Source organism: Empidonax traillii, unplaced genomic scaffold (assembly GCF_003031625.1).
Source record: "Empidonax traillii isolate 1590-97213 ecotype Southwest subspecies unplaced genomic scaffold, ASM303162v1 scaffold413:size1348891, whole genome shotgun sequence".
NCBI classification, from domain to species: domain Eukaryota; kingdom Metazoa; phylum Chordata; class Aves; order Passeriformes; family Tyrannidae; genus Empidonax; species Empidonax traillii.
The window spans coordinates 1045317-1064296 of NW_020955606.1; the positions used below are offsets into that span (position 1 = coordinate 1045317).

The 18980-nt window shown below is 48.7% G+C and overlaps 1 protein-coding gene across 2 annotated transcripts; it reads right to left on the minus strand.

Moving 5' to 3' along the window:
- Nucleotides 1-353: 353 nt before the first annotated feature.
- Nucleotides 354-17861, minus strand: KATNB1 (katanin regulatory subunit B1). Of its 2 annotated transcripts, none has more exons than XM_027893939.1 (19): nt 17538-17861; nt 14269-14399; nt 12589-12706; nt 10766-10866; nt 10211-10252; nt 9469-9552; nt 8372-8487; nt 7813-7884; nt 7394-7544; nt 6774-6961; nt 6521-6651; nt 5700-5747; nt 5453-5529; nt 4679-4798; nt 3802-3951; nt 3404-3480; nt 2924-2998; nt 2123-2239; nt 354-1529 (listed from the first exon to the last, which is right to left on the minus strand). In XM_027893939.1, the coding sequence occupies exons 1-19, from the start codon at nt 17575-17577 to the stop codon at nt 1397-1399; spliced, it is 1971 nt and encodes a 656-aa protein (XP_027749740.1). In that variant the 5' UTR covers nt 17578-17861; the 3' UTR covers nt 354-1396. The 2 variants fall into 2 exon arrangements, with proteins under 2 accessions (XP_027749740.1, XP_027749739.1); XM_027893938.1 differs by having other exon boundaries at nt 6521-6654.
- Between the last annotated feature and the right edge of the window lie 1119 nt (nt 17862-18980).

An 18980-nucleotide genomic window follows, 5' to 3' on the forward strand; every position in this document is an offset into this window, starting at 1 on the left:
TGCCACGTCCTGCTCCACCTCGTGCTTCTCCCAGCCGAGATCTGCTGGAAGCTCAGCAGGGAAGATCTGCTTGGGGCCAGGGAGAAAGACGAGCCCCAGATGATGATGATGACGCTGCTTCTTGGGCTGGGAACAGCCCAGCAGAGTGAAACTGCCCCCGGGATTTCCACAAGCCACCTGGAGAAGTGCTGGCTCTCCCGTTGCTCACCGCAGCCTCCCAGCAGGAAGGGCGAGAATGGTCAGCATTCCCCTGGGACACGCAGGGAACAGAGCCCTGCTTTTCCTGGGTGCTCCCAGTCAGGAGCTGTGCCGAGGTAAACAGGACTTCAAGAGATTCAGGCATTTAACACGACTTTAAAAAAAAAAATTACAAATATTTTAATAAAATTCATTTAAGTTACAGATTCCTGGAGAACAGGCTCCAGTGTATAAAACGGGAGACAGGCTGGGAAGAGCAGGGGAAGCACCAACAGGAACCTCTTTCCCCAGAGGAAAGAAGAAAGAGGGACAGAAAGATTCTGACAGACATTTATTGGGGGGAAAAAAAACAAAAAATGAACCTCTAAGAGTGGACCAGTGGATGTAGAAAGACATTAATCAGTCCATGTCCCTCTGTTTCTCCACCCTCCCAAATCCTCACCCCCAAAGGCAAACACGTACGACAAGTCCTGCTTAAGTCATATATTCTCACAGGTCCAGGCAGACCTCAGATCGCAGCACAGTCTGAAGATATTCATCTCCTGCATCCCTGGGTGCCAGCAGGGATGTTTGAGAAGCCATGAGCCAGCCTCCTCTTGGTTCAGGTCCTTGAGACTGCACCAGCACCGTGGCACAGTGTCCTTGCCCACGTTGGACGAAGCCAAAGGAGCTGATCCCTCATGGCCGCTGATGTTCCTTCGGTATGGAAAGGGCACTCCACCCCACAGCAGGCGTTTGTGGGGCGGTCTCTGCAGTCCTCAGCACGCTGCACAGCGAGAGCGGGGCCAGCCAGCCCCGGCCCACGGGGCCAAGCGACAAGAACGGACAGCACAGGCGGGAAGGAGGGATGACAGCAGGCTGGGAGCCGTCCTGCCAGGAAAAGGCCAGCACACAGAGCAGCCCAGAGCTTGATGCTGAGATGAAGAGCTGAAATGAAGCAGCTTCCCTACAGGTCTTTGCGGGGCCCTCAACCCACCAGGGCCCCTGACACAGCACACGTCTCTCCACTCGGGTCCTCCATCCAGCCCGTAAGGCACCGGGGCTGGGTGGGCGACCAGCCAGCCAGATTCCACTTCCCTACCATTCCGGAGGGGGGCAGGGGGAAAAGATGGACACATGGAGAGACCTGAAATCCAGCCAGACCACGAGCAGAGGGAAGCTTGGCCACCTGTATTTGCACGTGAGGAAGTGGTGGCTGTTAGTCCAGGACAGCCATGAGAAGAAGCAGTTCCCGAAAGGCACTTCCATGGCGGCCACTGAGCCCAGACTTGTTCTTGACGACATTGCTGATGTTTTTCAGCTGCTTGTAGCACAGCTTGCATTTGTGGAGCCTGCAAAAACAACAACAGCAGACACAGCATAAATCCTCAGCTGCCCAAGAGATGTGGCTGTTCCTGCAGTGCCAGAAAGGCAATTCAAGCAGGAGAGAAAAGCCCTGCAAATGGCCTGGAAGAGGCTGAAATCTGAGCAGAGCTCTGCAGACAAACACCAGGCATTCAGCCCATGTCCTGATGAGACAGGGGAATGGCATCCACATAAGGGCTCTTTCACTCCCCTTTCCCCTTTGGCAGTACAGACCAGGGAGGAAGGAGGTGCTGATTTCTGAAGGTCAATTCTCAAAAAAACAGAGCTATCCTGTGAATGAACTGAAAATCCAGGGCCTGGCTGCCAACTCATGTGAAGCAGAGGGTGAAGCCACAGGGTGGTTTTACTCCCAACACTTTGTTTAGGTGTGACTCAATGCACAGTGACGGAGGCAAAAGCAGTCTCTTGGCCTTTTTCTCAGAGCAGGAGGATTTGGTGTTTGCAGACAAAGGCAAGGCATGCCCAGTCTAGTATCAGAGCCTCCACGGTGAGGACAAAGCTCACCCAAGAGAAAGGCTGGCTCCAACAGGGAACAAGCCCCCAACAGCGTGTGCCTCACCTTTCCTCTCTGCTGATGTCCACTCCAACAGAAGGTGGTGCAGCAAGGATGTCTGTGATGAGTGGCAGGAATCTCTGGAGAATGAGTTTCAGGGATGTGCAGCCAGTCTGCACGTAACTGAAAAACAGAGCAGTGGGTCCTCTTTGAATTTCTTCCTGTCCTCCACACACACAGCCCTCAAACCACCCCCCCGTCCGCCACCTGTAACCAGGGAAGAAGAGCAGTGGCCAAGTATCAATACATCTTAGTTCCAAGGCTTTGACAAAGCAAGCCTGTTCCAAAGGTCCTGGCACACACCCTGCCAAGTGGGACCTCTTTGCTGAAGGGCAAAGATGTCCTGCCAAGGGACTCTGGCAGGAGCCTCTCTCCCAGAAGAAAGGAAGAGCAGAAACTTCATCTTAAGAAAGAGGCTGAATTTTTTTGCCCCCTAACAACGAGTCTCCAGGGCTGATGCAGCACTTCGTTCCCCTTGTCCCAAGCTGACAGCTTCACTCCCATCAGTGAGCAAAGCCCATTTGTTTTACATTGATGTGATCCTCTCCTGGCTGCCAGGGCTGTTTTCAATCCAACACACCTACACCAAATCCCACTATCCCGCTCTTCCTGCCCATGCATACTTTCCATATCTTTTCCCACAAACACCTGGCAACTCCATCGCTATTTTCCAGGCATCATACCAGCATTGTACTCTATCTGTTGTGATTTCTCAGGATTTTCTTTCAGGTACAAAATGCCCAGTGGAGCTCCCTTATCACCATCTACACCCTGTCCCCCAGGCCCACCACGTTCTTGGGGCCTCACCTTTCATATTTACTTTGGAGTAGTTTTTCTATCTGCGGCAGGACTATAGTACACAAATCCAGCTTCCAGAGAGACCTGAAAAGAAAAGGACACATCCTGAGATTGGAGACTGAAGCTTTACAAAGGAGTCAACACAAATAACACTTTATAGCAAAATGCCCAGGCAGCAACACTCAAGTTCACTGAGCAAGTTCACTGAGCAAGTTCACTGACTCCCCCTCGTGAGAGAAAGCGGCAGGTTCTGACATATTTCATTGACTCTCAGGAGAATCACTTCATGAAGCCCCAGGACTCTGATTTTCCTTGGCCCCAAACATCTCCAGCAGGTACTGGCACTGCAGGTTTGAAGATGTGACTATGAGCACATGCATTTCATGCTGCCACAGCCCACTGGGCACAAGGCAGGTCCAAGGCAGTGCTCCCAACTCCCAGCCAGATGGCTCTTGGCTGTCCCAGGGGCTGCCCTCACCCAGGACTCACGCTTTTTGGTTGACAATATTCAAGAGGTCCACAACAACAGACAGGTCATTGATTGCCACTGCAGAGTCCAGAGAGTTCTGAGGGAGAAGAAGAAAAAAAATTCTTTTATTGCAAAGCTCAAGCTGGTTTGGTTAATGCAAATCAGTATCAAGTGCTGCCTTTCCAAAACAAGGTAGAGGAAATGTGAAGTTGGCTAGGGAAGAAAACTCCCTCAGTGGAAAAGTTTTCTCCACCTTTCTTTGTGACTGCCCAGCCTCAGGTGGGACACAGAGGCGCTCTGTGGTGCACCCCTGGGGACAAGAGCTGTGACATACTCTGTATTTTGTGAGGTAGAATCAACCCCAGACAAGCAAACAGAGCTGCTCAGCTGCCCCCCTCAGGTATCTCCACATCCTTGCCTTGATGTCGCTGGTGCTCCACACAGCCCGCACGGTGTCCAGGTTCTTGTGGCGGCTGGTGAGCACCACACACATGGTCTCGTGGCCCTTTCTGATCTGGGACATGGCTTCCTCATCCACAAGCTCGGTCTGGCTTTGGTTTTTCACAGCCTGGAAGGACAGACACCAATAACAGAGCAGCGTGGCACAAAAGGGTGGGAGCTTTCTCTGGCCTTTGAAATGGAAATGTCCAATTTGTTCTGACCTCAGTTACTTCTTTTCTGCTGTTTCTACTACATCAATCACAAACATGTTTGAAGCTTTGGAAAAACTCTCAAAAAAAAGGTGAATTTAAAGTAAGTTTCCAAAACCAGTATTTTTTGATGAAGAAATTCTTTCATGTAAACCCTATTTTTTAATGTGAAACATTATTCTGGAATCAGCAGATTTTATTACAAACCATAAATCTTAGACAATTTATTAGACTCTCAATTTGATTCCTGCCCATACCACGCTGGAACCACTACTTCCTTTGCTCACATTTAGAGTTTGGGATCATCAGGATGCTCTGGTCTTTCTCCTTTTTTAGGACAAGGGAGTACCCTTCCCAGGAGAGACCAAGAGGCCTCCAAGATGCAAGAGGCAGAGATTCCTGTGAGGTTATTACGTCCATGTAATGGCAGGCACCAGTTTTCTAAATGAATCACTGTCTAGTATGTGGAGTTGTTCAGTGACTGTCTCACCCCTTCCTTCCTGCGTTATTTGTGAGCAGGGCTCAACGCTGCTGTGTTCACACCACCTTGCTGCCAATCACAATGGAGGCACCTCAGAGAAACCCCCCTTTCTGATGCCACCCAACACAGACATCATCTGGAAACCATCATCCAGAGACACTTACCGGCAGAAAGTCAGAGGCCTTCAGGCCAATGGGCTCATTCCTGGCTGCGGGAATCACCGACGGCTCTGTTCTGGTCAAAGAAGTTGAGGAGGCTATCGGTGGCCTCTGGACTGGATCGGGCTGCAGGAGAAATTGGGATGAAAGTTCTAGCAGCAACGGTCTGGCCCTACTCTGATGACCTTCATTTCTGACCTGTTTTCCTCTCCCAGCAGGGTCCTAAGGCAGAAGCAGTCTCCAGTCTGCTAGCATAGTTTAAGAGGCAATAAAGTGCCTCTCAGGTACACACCAAGATGTAATTAAGGTTCGTAAAGAACACATGGTGATGCCCCAGCAGAAGTGCCAAGTGCTGTTACTGTTATGAGGATCTGAAATTAGGGCAATGGGCTGTGGCCAGCCTGAAGGCTAAGACAGAATTCTAAAGAAGCCAGTATAATGGATACTGGCCCATCATCTGCTCACAATTTTGGCAAAAAACCAGCCTCAGTTCAAGCACTTGCAGAAACCTGGTGCTTGGTTCTCTTCAGAGTGCCCCAGTTTTGAGACACAAGGAGAAACACCACTGCAAGAGCAAACAGAGAGCAAAAACAACAGACACATCCCCTGTCAAAGGCCTGGCCTTGATTCCACTGCTCAGGGATGACACTCGGCAGGACAAAGCCTGGAGCTGCACTTTACTGCCCTTCAGTAACAAATCAGCCTGAGCAGAAATCATAAAGTCTCGAGCACTCTCACATCGTTCACAGAGGGAGCACAAACAGATCACACAGTACTTACAAGCTCTTGCTTTGGCAACGAGGTCTGGACATCCGCAGCTTGGCTGGGCTTCACTGCTTCCTTTGCAGCTACAGGCTCTACCAAGATGAAAAGGAGTGGGAAACAGACACTGAGTGTTCCTCTCAAGAGCTGAGAGCAAAGGTGCTGCATAGCTAGACTACAAGGAGCCGTTTCTGCAGACATGCAGCTCTCCCTCTCTCGAGGGACATTAACCCCATTCCCTCCAAGGTGTCATTTCCACACTCACCATCCTCAGGAGGGGCTGGAAAGGGCTCATTTCGAGGAGGAGTTCGACCTACAGAATAAGAATAAAAAGACAGACAAATGAAGGAGCACCCAAGGCTACAGATCAGTGATTAAGTTAACCTTGGAGCTGAGAGATCTCCAACAACTCCACACATGAGGGTAATCAGTGATACAACAAGCAGAGTTATCTCTTTTGGACCTTGACGATATTGTTGAGTTTAGCCACAGGCTTTCAGCCTTCATGGATGGAGAGACAAAACTGACGAAGTAGTTCATTGCTGCTGTAGAGGTGTGAAACATGAGACAGGGGACTGTTACAACAAATGATATTAGAAAAAAATCAGCTCCTGTTAAATTGACTTATATAAGTAAATAAAAATAATGGCTATGACTTCCCTAGAAAAGGCATTGCACAATGTCTCCTAAACTGCTTAAACAAAATCTTTTGCCTTTCCTTCTTCAATGAAGGCTGCTGACCTTACACATAACGAAATTTCAAGCTAATAAAATTCCTGTAACACCCTAATCAGGACAGGAAGGCAACACATTTACAAGGGAGCTCTGGATTCTGAGCCAGGCTTTAACCAGACATCACTGCACCCTAGTAAAGGTACCACCTTCCAGCCATTCACCAACATGATCTGTGGTTCAGTGTGCAAAGAGAACATTAAAGAATATTAAAGAATTATAAAGTTTTCTGAATCCTCCAGTCACAGGTGAAGTCTGTTATAGTGAGCCAAAGTTCAGATCTACTGAACCAGTTTAGTGTCTTCAGCTCAAATCCAAACACAACTCCAAAGCACAATAACCCTTGGTACTAACAGATTGCATTCTTGGGCTGGAAGATCTCTTTGTAATCCTCCTGGTTCTTGATCTCAGCCTTGGATTCCTTCTCATCCCTGTCATCTTCACTGCTCGGACTGTGCCTCTCACTCTCCGAGTTGTGCTTTACTCTGCTGTGGAAAAAGAGGTGATGTCAGGGGAAGAGCCATACCGTCAGAGAGACAGAGAACACTGAGTTCCTGAAAAATTTCCTTAGAACCTCCCAGTTCAACAAGCCAGCAGCCCCCCTCACCTCTGTGGCTTGGCGCAGCTCGTTGAGGGCCTGTCGTAGATGCGGCGAAGGGAAGACCCTGTGGGGGTCGGTGGCACAAGAGGTTGGTCGTCCCTGACCAGCCCATGGGGAATAGAATCTGACTTCGGGACTCTGCTGAGATCCACAACGAAGGAAGAGACTGTGCTTTGTGCAAAGGAAACTCCTATCTGCAGAGGCAAGAGATCGAGGTAATCGATCGAGGAGCAGGGTGCACACCAGCCCTTTTTGAGAACAAGCAGGATGGAGTGACCGTGAGCAACCGCGCTTGAGGATTGCTCAGTTCGGTGCTTTGGCTTTTTCAACTCAAAGTTGCCAATGATTTATGAAAGGCTTGGATAAAACTTCTGCCAAGCATAGCTTCTAAGTACTGGTCAAACCAAGCCCCAGTTCTTTCTTCCAGAAGCCAAAGAGAGACAAAGTGGAGCCAAGGCTGCTGAAAGCAAAAGCCCCCAATCTTTGTCTAAGGGCTGGGCACATTGCAAGCCCTGGCCACTTGCAGTCTGATCCAAGCTTACAGGTCAGAAGGCCTGCAAGAAGGTAGGAGGATTTTATCTCCTATCTCCCAGCTGCCTCCCCCAGGCTCAGGAGCAGTGGCTTACCAGCTGGTTGTTGCTGATAGATAAGTCAGCTACTTTTCCCCAGTTCACCAAGACCACATCAAAACAGCGCTCTGGCTCCCAGCCGTACACACGCAGAGAGTCCTGGAAGCCACTGTACAAGCAGCAGCCATCTGGGTTGAAGAGCACACACCTGGGAGGAAGGTGGGTGGAGAATCAGGCACAGCATTCCCACCTTGCTCAGTCCCTGTGGGCCCCTGACTGCACTGAACAATTCCCACTCCATTTGTAACAGTGAACCTTCCGATCTGGTGTTCACCTGGGAAGCCTGGTGGGCCTGTGCAACAACTCAAGCAGCCCAAACTTCTTCTCAATAAGTTCCCTCTCTCTGGGGAAACCCCTTCTCTCTTCACCCCCACTTTAGTCACTGCCTAGCACACTTGAGTGGGAATTGAATGTACCTGACAGGAGTAGCTTCCTCTTCGATACAGCTCACAACTTGAAACTTCTCCAAGTCCCAGAACCGAACAGTCCTGTACACACAACAGAATAAAGTTGCTCATCCCTCTAGAAATCACTGTAGGATCCAGGATTTAACAAAACACTGATAGCTAGAATGACTGCCAGCGTTGTGCACAAATGCTGACCCTACACAGGCGAGTCTAGCTAAGATCCATGAATCCAGACAGATGCTTAGAGATTCTAGACAGGGATGGGCATTTAGAGCTGACCCAGAACTAAGAAAACACGCTGTCAGCTGAGCAGGGCTACCTGCTGTTCACATAGGATGTCAGCTGGATTAGTGAGATGCTTCAGGCTCTGCATTGGTTCCTAGTGTGGCAGAAGCTGCCATCAATTTTGGATGAGAAGCCAAGATCCCCATGTTCTGCCCAGCACAGATGGGGTGTCCTGCTGGCTAGAGTTGTGTGACATTCCTATTTCCCATGTTCCTGCAAGGAAGGGCATCAGGAAAGAGAACAGACATATACATTTCCCTTCTTTCTCCCTCCCCTTATGTACCTGTCAGAGCTGCCAGAAGCCAAAAGGTATTCATTGGGATGGAATTCAACAACATTTACTGGGCCGGTATGTCCTGTAAACTCGAACATTAACTTCCCAGCAGTCAGATCCCACAGCTGAAAGGAGAAAAGAACAGAGGGACACTTGAAGAGATTTAATGTTAGAGATTTCCAACACACTTGGCATTTCCTTGTACTGGTAACTTTCTAATTCTTCCCCCCTCCAAGAACAAACTCAAGTCTGTCAAAGAAAGCCATGGTCAGGGAAAAAGTACCATCCCAGTCATTTAAGGCCGCATTTTTGGGTTGTTTTGACAATGGTTTTGACATTTGCTTTTTAATTTTCCATGTAATTTGTCCCCTAGAAGTTTCTGGTTTATATTTAGAGACTGAGATAAAATACAGCAGTTTCACCTGTCCCCACAAACTATACCTCAAAAGTAAACAAAGATCCAAAAGCTCTGACTCCCTTATCAATTCCTTCTTCCTGTGCTCTAGTCTCTACTTAAAAATCCAGTGAAATGACTGATCAGTTCATTTCACGTGAAACTAAAAATAAAATCAGTCCTTCATCTCCATTCCCTCATACCCCATGTGAGACAACAGTGAGACAACACTGTTTCAGCTGGTACTTTCCTGAACTCCTTCTCTTGCTCTGCTCAGCCCTGGCAGTAATTTTCAGACTGATAATCACGTGCAGTGTGTAGGATAACACACCCCTACTGAATTGACTGAGCAGAGCCAGAAGTTGGTGTGACGAAGCAAACATGCTGTAGACGACTCATTCTGCAAGGTTTACTGAGAGAACCAAGGCCAGCGTTCAGGTATCACAACTCTACCACCACCAAAACCTGAACCTTCATGCTCACAGTGCCAACATCTGTTGGGTAAGTGCATTTCAACACATGCAGCAATTTCCTGGGGGCCACTGGGCAGGATTGCCACAAACAGACTGGTCCTTGCAAAGCCACAGGACTCAGCCAGCTGCCTAATGAACTAAAGGCTTTTATGGGCGAGTGATGGTAATGCCTGGTAAAAAGATGATCCCAGCATTCCCACATGCCACGAGCACATAAGGAGGGTGTCACAATAAATTACCTTTACAGTGTGATCATCAGCAGCCGAGGCCACCCACTTCCCATCAGGGCTAAAGCGAAGACATCGAACTGCTTCTGTGTGACCCTGGAACGAGAAAAACAAACAGCATTCTGGCTTTTGTCCTTCAATCCTATACAATATAATAAAACAAAATCAACTAAGTGTTTTACATAGTCCACAGCTTGCAGAGCACTAAACACTAGACTCAAGACACTACACCCAAGACAGTACACCCATCCACACTAAATGTCTCTCATCTAGACATTTCTGCCATCTGTTTAAGTATGGTAAATACAGATCTGGCTTCATTAATAGGAATCAATTTTAAATTACACAGGGTCAGACAGAAGTGCTGTGACACTAAGTCTCTGGTTTCTAAATGAATTAATATACAGCAAGTTGTTTGGGAAGAAAAAGGCCTTGAGAACAAAACCATGTCAGTGCAGTGGGGACTTGCATGGTTAAGACCAGCTACCATAAAAAGAAACCCTCCTGGATGCTCTCCATCCCCCACTGAAGCCATCCACTCTGTAGCACATGATATTCATTGATATTCCATAATATCCATTTCCTATTCCCATACAGCTCGCAGAGACCTGCTGAGCTTTGCCAGGCCACTGCAGATCTTATTCATGCTGGAAAACTAGGAAGTTAATTGTACATAATCACTTTAAGGTTTGCTCACAAGTCCTCAACAGAAAGCTTTCTCCCCTCCTTGCCTGAAAATAATGAAACATTTTACCTTGAATGTGAAGATACAGCCTTTTCTTCTTACATCCCAGAGCTACAGGGAAGAAAAGCAAATAAATGATATGTTTGAAGCAGCATGCTGGGATCCCAAGGGTCCTGCCAGAACAAGAGCTCTCCCTGTCACCAAGCTAACAGACACTGCAGAATGAAGGGGCTGCTGAACCCCTCTGTGCCTCAGGGATGTTTTCTAACCTAAATCCCCAAGCAGGAATCCCTCTTCTAAAGCATTTCACGCTACAGCACCTCAATTCTGACAGTCGAATACCAGCCTGATGAAACAGATACAATCTACAGCAACCAGGACATCTGTGCTTGCTGACACCAGGTCTTGGCTGGCACCTTACTCAGAGCCACATTCCACACCAGAGGAGTCACACTCAGGAGCTACTGCTGTGAAAACACGCGCAGGGATTTCACAAGCACTCGCAAACACACCTGCCCACACACGGAAATGACAAAGTGCAGCATCTACCAACACTTCTGGCACTGTTCAAAACAAAGAGGCTGCAAGTAAAGAGGGGAATCTCTAGTGGAAGCTGGGTTTTACCTTAATATTGGTATCCAAAGAGCCAGATGCCACAAAGCTTCCAAAAGGATGGAAATGAAGGCTGCAGATATTCGCTTTGTGACCCGGTAAGGTACGAAGAACTGGGAAAAGGAGAGGCAGAGTAGGGAGAAGGAATAGGGAGCAAATATTTAGTAGCTCATTTCCCCCAGACAGCATTCAGAAGTGTAGCCATTCTATCCTCACCATTAACCACATGTGAATACAACACACATTAGACATGTTATAAACTGTTTATTCCTCCATAGACATTATTTTACGGAAATGCTTCTGACTTTAGCCTTGCAACACAAAGAAACAGCAACAGAGGGCCCATGTTCAGTGATCCTATTGAAAGTCCTGTCCTTACAAATGGAAACTATGGATGGAACTCCAAAGGTCTCCATTCTGAGAACGAGGCAGCTGGCAGGCTGCTATGGCATCTTTCCACTCGATACGCAGACAGCAAAATGGGCTGGGGAAGGAACAGTTTTAGCCTGGAAGTGAAAGGGACATTTGACATTCACCTTGCAGTGCTATTAGACAGACCCTTTCCTGGGACTCTGCACTCCATCCAGGCACCACCTCATAAGTTTAAATATTCACCCTGGACTCCTTCAATTGTCCCTTGCAAGAAGGATCCAAAAGACCAGGAAGGGTCACTTAGAAAGCAGGAGACAAAGAAGTGATAAGTGTTTCAGGAAGTCATCAAGTAACAGCCCTTGTAATTCTGGAAACCAGAAGAGACCAGTAGAACTGGAATTATCTCTGCAAGGAGAGATGAATGCAGAACTCAACTGTGAGGAAGAAAAATTGCTCAGATAATAACAAGGGCAATCCCTCTCCATCATCTGGTGATTCCCTTGGCAGAAATTAGCTCTTGAGTCAGAGCTGGAGTGGTCATTTACACAGACACTGGCTCATAGGTCTCCTAATAAATTCAGCCAAATCAGCTACTCTCCACTGGCAGTGCCAAACTATTCCATAACTGAACTGATTCTAACTGTCTGAATGACAAAAGTGCTTTTCATTATTGATGCCATCTGTAGTTTTCCTTCTTAGCTCAGCCAGTGTAAGCCTATTTTCATTGCACATTCCCTCTATGAACAAGTAGCAACCTATAAGAAATGCTCAGTCATTTTCTGGTATTCCTGCTGGAATGCACTCAAGTGATTTATGACAGCTTTGCAAATTCACTCTCGGATTTGAGGAAAATGCAATAAATAAAATATGACCCAACAGCTGGCTTTTAAAGGATCAGAGCTCAGTGAGTTCACAGCTTTCACAGTTTATTAAAAATTAGGTCTTTGTCTATTTCATGCAAGAGCAGAAGAGGAGAAAAATTGCTTGAGGAGAAAAGAAAAGCTAGAACCTAAGAACGAGAACAAGAGGTCAGTGAGCGGGAGAATCCCTAAGCAGAACTTAATACACTTAAAACTTCCAATCTGGTTTTGGATCCTTTTATTAAGGTTCACTTTAAGCTGAGACTCTGAATACAAGTTCTATATGCCTAGTTATCTATACATGCATGGAAAGGGATGTGGAAGATAAATTTCAGTACACTCAGGTCAAAACCATAGAAACTAGTTCCTCAGATCAGTGTTCCCAGTATATGTTCACATTTCTGCTTGAGCATGAATGCACAGCTCTACAGCCTCAGTAGAAGGACACAAAAGCCCTCTGAGAGGGCTTCAAATGAACATGAAAGCAATGCCAGGCTCCTGCTCCTTCTTAAGTCGGGAACCTTCTGGGTCAGCACAGACATGAAGCATAAGGGTTCTCCAAAAAGTGTGCACTAACAGAAGTGGAAAGTCCTGGACACGTACCTTTGGCAGCTTCCAGATCCCAAACTCGAATGGAGCCTGACCGGGACCCTGCAACAATGAGCTTCTCATTGGGATTGACCTGTAGGCTCTCAATGGGGGTTGTGTGGCCTGTCAAGCTCTGCGGGGAAAACCATTAGTCACAGTCAACAGCTGCTGACACAGCCCTGCATGAACCATGGCATTGTCCATTCTTGAGGGGTAACTCTTCTAGTCATGAGCTGGGCCTGGTCCTTTCTCCTCCGCAGACACCAGTATGGCAGAGCACCCCAAAAGCCCATCCCTGCATGGCACACCCATCTTCCACGTTATCCCACTCTCTGGAGCACACTGACTAATTTTGAAAGGATGCATCAACAGAGACACAGGTAGTTAAACATTAGGTGTGGACGCCCAGACAAGGCTGACACATTCTTACATCATAAAAACCGTGCTGTGCAAGCACAATGGTACCATGTTTTCTCTAAATGGGTCATGGAAGTGCCATGAACAGGTTACAAAATCAAAGCATGAGCAAAAGCAGGGCTAATTCAGAGACTTCACATAAGGAAGGAGCCATACACTGCTGCCAGCAATGAGTGTCACGGTGATAACATGGTCCCAGTACTGAAGTACTGACTTGAGGCATAAGGCAGTAATTCACATGTATGCAGTTCCTTCCATCTCTGAACACCTGAAACCTTACAAATTACATCACTATTTTGAAAAGGCCTGTATTTAAGTAAAACACAGGAACATTTAAAACTAACTTAAGAAAACCAATACCACCATTTCAGACTTTTTGGTTGCCAATTAAGCAATATTCTCTGCTTTACTCCATCCTCAAACATGTCTTTTTAAACAGCTAGGCCAGCTCTGTGCCTCCCACACACATACAGAGGCTGGGAATGCCAGCTGGAAGCTGCCTGTTCTGCTGGGGCTGTCTTAGGATTCCATGTGCAACTGAAATCCTCTACATACTCTACAAGCAGCTGCCTCTGCTTAGTGAGAATCATAGCTCAAACTTAACCTGAGTTGCAATGTTCCTTGCAGTGTAACTTCTCCCTCTTTCCCGGCATGTAAACATCAGGAATCATAATAATCATACTCACTAAAGATGAATTTCAGAGGACAAAACATACAGAATGAAAAAAACAAAGCAGACACATTCTCCTTTTAGCCCTTTGGACCCCACTTTCCTGAGTTCTCCCTCACAAGATTCACACTGGCTAGACCAATGCCTTCAATACCACAACATTATTGTGCTGTTAATTACAAAAATGCCAAGGACATGTGCTAAAGGTGGCAGTCAGGGACCATGGGACAGGTGGGAATGCGTCCTGCTGGGAATGTCTCCTGCTATGACTGCAAACTCCAGGGTACAAAACTGGCCCCTGCAGCCTGCACTACAAAACTAGCTGATCTTGTACAAAACTCTTCCTTTAATTATCTGTAGCCTGGTAACATATGAAGCGCAGTATTCATTATCTGAGCATGCACTGGCCCAGCTCAAGCATCCAGCCATCCCAAATCTCTTTGGAGCAGGGGCCTCACCAGGCACCCAATCCTGTCCTTTTCTTTAGCTAGAATCCTGTCACCCAGCTTTGTGCTGGTAAACTATTCCCCAGGCTACAGCCCAACAATCTTTCCCCTCATTCCCCACCCTCCAAACCTCAAAAAGCTGAAAAAAAGGCCTGTTCTTACCATGATGCAGTTGGGCTTGCTAACTGACCATATGTTGACCCGACAGTCATCTCCTCCGGTGGCCAGCATCCGGCCTGAACCTTTTCCCAGGACTACTGAGGACACATTGCTGCTGTGGGCCACGATCTCTTCTGCACAAAACAAAGCCAACAGTTATGACAGACCAGTATAACAATTTTCATCCCATTCCTCCAAAAGCACTAAAAAATATTCTTCCTCCAGAAACTTCACATAGTTTTCTATGGACAGGCTGCAGCAGCCCACTGCTCAGATAAGAAGTCACACTATTATCTTGCTTGAAACATTCTCTCTCGGCTCTGCCCTCTGCACTTAAGACATTTGCTGACCAAAGCTTCACGACTCCAGTGCTCACATGGCTTACAAAAAGCATCTTCTCTCACTTGCAGCAGCTCAGGAGCTTTTAAAGATTTGCTCAAGTGAAGCAACCTGAACACAGAAGGCACCTTACCTGCAGTAGTGCACAGCGGTCAGAGTCACCTAGTGGAAGGCTCTCTAATCCTGTTCTAGAAAGCAGCAGCAGCAGAGAGTCTAACCTGAGAGGAACTGGCAGATGAGCAGTGGTACAGTTTGCCACCCTACCCAGGGAAAAAGTCGGACTCAGCAGCGGGGAGAGGTGGAGCTCCTTTCCCTGAGCTTTGGCAGAGCTTTGCTACATACCCACTAACACAGGCAAAACTGAGCACTGCAGAGCATGAAACTGTGACAAAGGAGGGTGTGAGTGTCTACCCAAAAGGGCAGAAAGGAACAAACCTCATTAATGTTACAAGACTCTTAGAAATGGGGGCTAAGGGGAAGCTCTGACACTGCAGTGACAGAAACCTCATCATAAAGAAACCAATTTGGGGCAAAAGAGAAGCCAAAGGAGCATCTTTGCTGAGGCATCTCATTTGTACAGTGGATTTTTAACTCCACTCAAATTCTTGGCAGGGGCTTTTGGCAGATGCATTTGCATGCCTGATAGTCATGAAACCTGTCCATAGAAAGGCTCAGTAGCATCGATTCAGCTTTCATTCAGACTGTTTGGATGGGAGGAGCAATTCCAACATTTTACACGCAATACTAATCCAAAAGGATATCAGACAGCTGCAATAATAATTAGAGGTACTTTGATCTCAAACTCTCAGAGTTGCTTTTTTGAAAGCCAAACTGCTTAACTTTCACCTGGGCTGGAGAAACACCTTTCAAATTACAAAGGTAACCAGACCACAAATTACACGTGAAGGGCAAATCTGAAAATACGCTTGTATTGTGTTGAAAGACCAAACTTCCACATGACAATGGTAAAACAAAGTGTTCTTAAAACATGGACTAGAAAGTAACCAACAGTACAATTAGCATTAATAGACAACTCACTAGTTAAAATTGAAAGGACAGCTGCAGAGCATTGATGCTCAAATGAGCGTGTCAGCAGCTCCGCTTTTTCCTTCCTCTTGATTTCATTCTTAATATTATATTGTAACTTTATAAGCTTTGGAGAAGCATCCAACCCTTTGTTCATAAAAGCCAGGTGATAATCAGGAGTCTGCCTTGGCCAGAGAGGTCCATCCACTCCCTCATAAACCTCCTTAAATCCACAAACTTTTTGTTTCATCTCTCGTCACCATCTATCACCCACCAGCCCAGCAACGCTGAACTCCTAATTAGCATTGCTGAAACAATCCTAACACTCAGAGTGCTTCTTGCTCTCAGGAGGATGCTAAGATGGGGCATAGCCTGGCAAAAATGAAGATCAAGAACTTCTGTCCACTTAGGGAATGGAGATGGATCGACTTCCAGCTTTTCCTAGGACTGGAGTTTCAGGCTTGGGAAGATAACTGGCTATCAGCTCAAAAAGATACAAAATTGCTAAGTCAGTTATCTCAGATCCCTTCATGTGTTACCAGTCAAGGATACTGTATTTCTGCTGGCCAATTTCTAGACCCCACATCAAAGCTCTAAAGCAAATGACAACACTCCATTGCTTCTAAGCATTCCTCGAAAGCTCCCGTGGAATAACTCACCAGTGGCCAGTGAAGCAGACAGAAATTGGTAGTCAGTGACTGTCTACTGCTCCTTTAGAGGAAGAATGGACATAAAAGCAGCAGATTCTTACAGTCTCTTGCAAAGCAATTTCAGGAGAGACACACAGGCCCTGCAAAGATAAACCTCGTTCCTCCTGCAGCGAAGACCTCTCTGAACCTTCTGTAACCAGTGAGCAGCAATGAAGGACAACCCCAAATGGGCTAAGTTTGGGGCTTCCTCTCTGACACTGAGGGGACTCCCTGCCACAATTTGGGCTCTGAAGGGGGCTTTCCATTGAATCATAGAATACCCTAAGCTGGAAGGCACTCACAAGGATCATTGAGTTCAATTCCTGGCCCTGCACAGGACAGCCCCAACAATCCCACCCTGTGCCCAAGAGCATTGTCCAAATTCTCCTTGAGCTCTGTCAGGGTTGCTGCTGTGACTTCCCTGGGGAGTCTGTTCAGTGCCCCACCACTCTCTGGGTAAAGAACCTTTTCCCAATATCCAACCTAAACCTCCACTGGCACAGCTCCAGCTATTCCCTGGGATCCTGTCACTGGTCACAGAGCAGAGATGGGAGCTGACCCTTTGCTGCCCCTTGAGAAGAAGCAGCAGCCCACGGTGAACTCTGCCCTCTGTCTCCTCCAGGCTGAACAAGCCAAGAGATCTCAGCCACTCCTCGTATGGCTTGCCCTCTAGACCCTTCCCCATCTTTGGATGCTCCCTAAAAGCTTTATATCCTTCTCATACTGTGGTGCCCAAATGTGCCCCCGGGAGTCAAGGTGAGGCTGCACCAGCACAGAGCAGAGTGGGACAATCTCCTCCCTTGACCTGCTGGTGATGCTGGGCCTGATGCACCCCAGGGCACACTGGTGGCTCATATCCAACTTGCCATGGACCAGGACCCTCAGGTCCCTTTCTGAGGGTTGTTCTCCAGCCCCTCATCCCCCAGCCTGTCTGTACATCCAGGGCTGCCCTCGAGGTGCCCCATCCCTCACTGCCTCAGTTGTTCTTGTACCACCTCGGAGTCACGGAGGGCCAGCCGGGCATTTCGGCTGTTGCTGCAGCAACTCACCAGAAAAAAGGCACAGGCCGTGCCCCTTTGGTGACAAGGCTGCGCTATCTCCCGTGCTGCTATGTTTTCAAGTGGGACTTCCAGGACTTAAAAATTCCAGTCGGCAACATTCACCCCACACCCAGAGCAGGGATGAGCTGGCTCCTACTACCCCCCTCCCCGCACTCACGCAGCTTCCACGCCGTCTTCGTGGTCACGGCCACGGCCATGGCTCAGAGCGGCGCCTCTGGGGCGGGCACGGCTGCAGCGCCCTCCTCCTCCTCCTCCCGGCGAGGCTCCGCTCTGCTGGGGGGTCGTCCGGCCGGGCCGTGCACCGGGGCTGTCAGGGCGGGCACACACACAGACGCGGTCACGGCGAGACCCTCCCGAGCGGCGGCGCGGCGGCGGGCGAGGCCTCACCGCTGATGAGCATCACGGGGGCGGGAGCGCTCCTCGGGCCGCCGTGGGGGATCCCGCGGACGCTGGTGGCGGCGGGGCCCGGCGGCACCGCACCGGGACGGGGACCGGCACCGCACCGGGACCCGCACCGGGACCCCCCGCCTACAACCGGCCCCTCACAACAACCCCGCGCCGCGCCGGGCGGTTGCCCGGGTTGCGCGCGCCGCTCGGCCAATAGGCAGCGAGGGCGGGGCGGTTGCCATAGCGACGGTGCCGCGGCGCCCACTCGCAACGCGGCTTCTTGCGGGAAGCCGTTCGGGGGCGGCCAATGAGGAGGCGGCGTGCTGGATGGGCGCCGCCATCTTGCGGGGCCGCCCTGAGGGGCGGGGGCCGGGCCGGGGCCGGGCGGGGTCGTGGAGTTTCCTCGGCGGCTCCTCCGCGGGATCGGATCCTGCGGCGGCCTCGGAGCTTCCGTGGGGGCGGCTGAGGTCCTTCCCGAGCCCGCTTAGTGTGTACCGGGAGTTGGTTCCCAGGTGCCACGGGCACAGCCCCGGGGGGAGCGCGGCTCCCGTGAGGCTTCTGCGCCTCCCGCCGCCCGGCTGAGGTGCGGTCCTGTGGTGCCGCTTGTACGTGTTTCACACCGTCTCTGAAGCCAATTACTCCCATCGACAGAGAAAATCAAATTATTTTGGCGCTACTCCTTGGTAGCGACCCAAGAACGCTGGCTGAATTCCCAAGGATCACCCCGCTCCAAGCTCCGGAGTGATATATCCCGACAAGGAGGACATCGGGCAAAAATGCCAGGAGGCCTCCGTGGATACATAAGGAGCTGCGGAGCAAACTCAGAGCTAAAAAAAAAGCTTTCAGGAAGTGGAAAGGAGGACAGGTGGCCTCGGAGGAATACATGGAAATCCCATGGCAAGGGGGGAGGGACTAGATTCCAACTCCCTAAAGTTCTCTGATTTTACAATATGCATTAGCTGGTGTTTTGGCAGCTGCTGTGTCCTTAATGACTGTAAAAGTATTTTTAAATTAATTTATTCTGGTGTCTTTTCTGGTAATGAATTAACAAGCATGAGTTCATAACCACAGTGCTATGTGTGGGTTTTGTCATTGGAGAGCTCTAAATGAGGTCAAAGAAATTTTAGGTTTGTGGTGAACTCACCAGTTCAAAATCTTGGCTTGTGCAAAACTACATTTGAATTTGTTAAAATATTATGTTGGAAAAGAACTG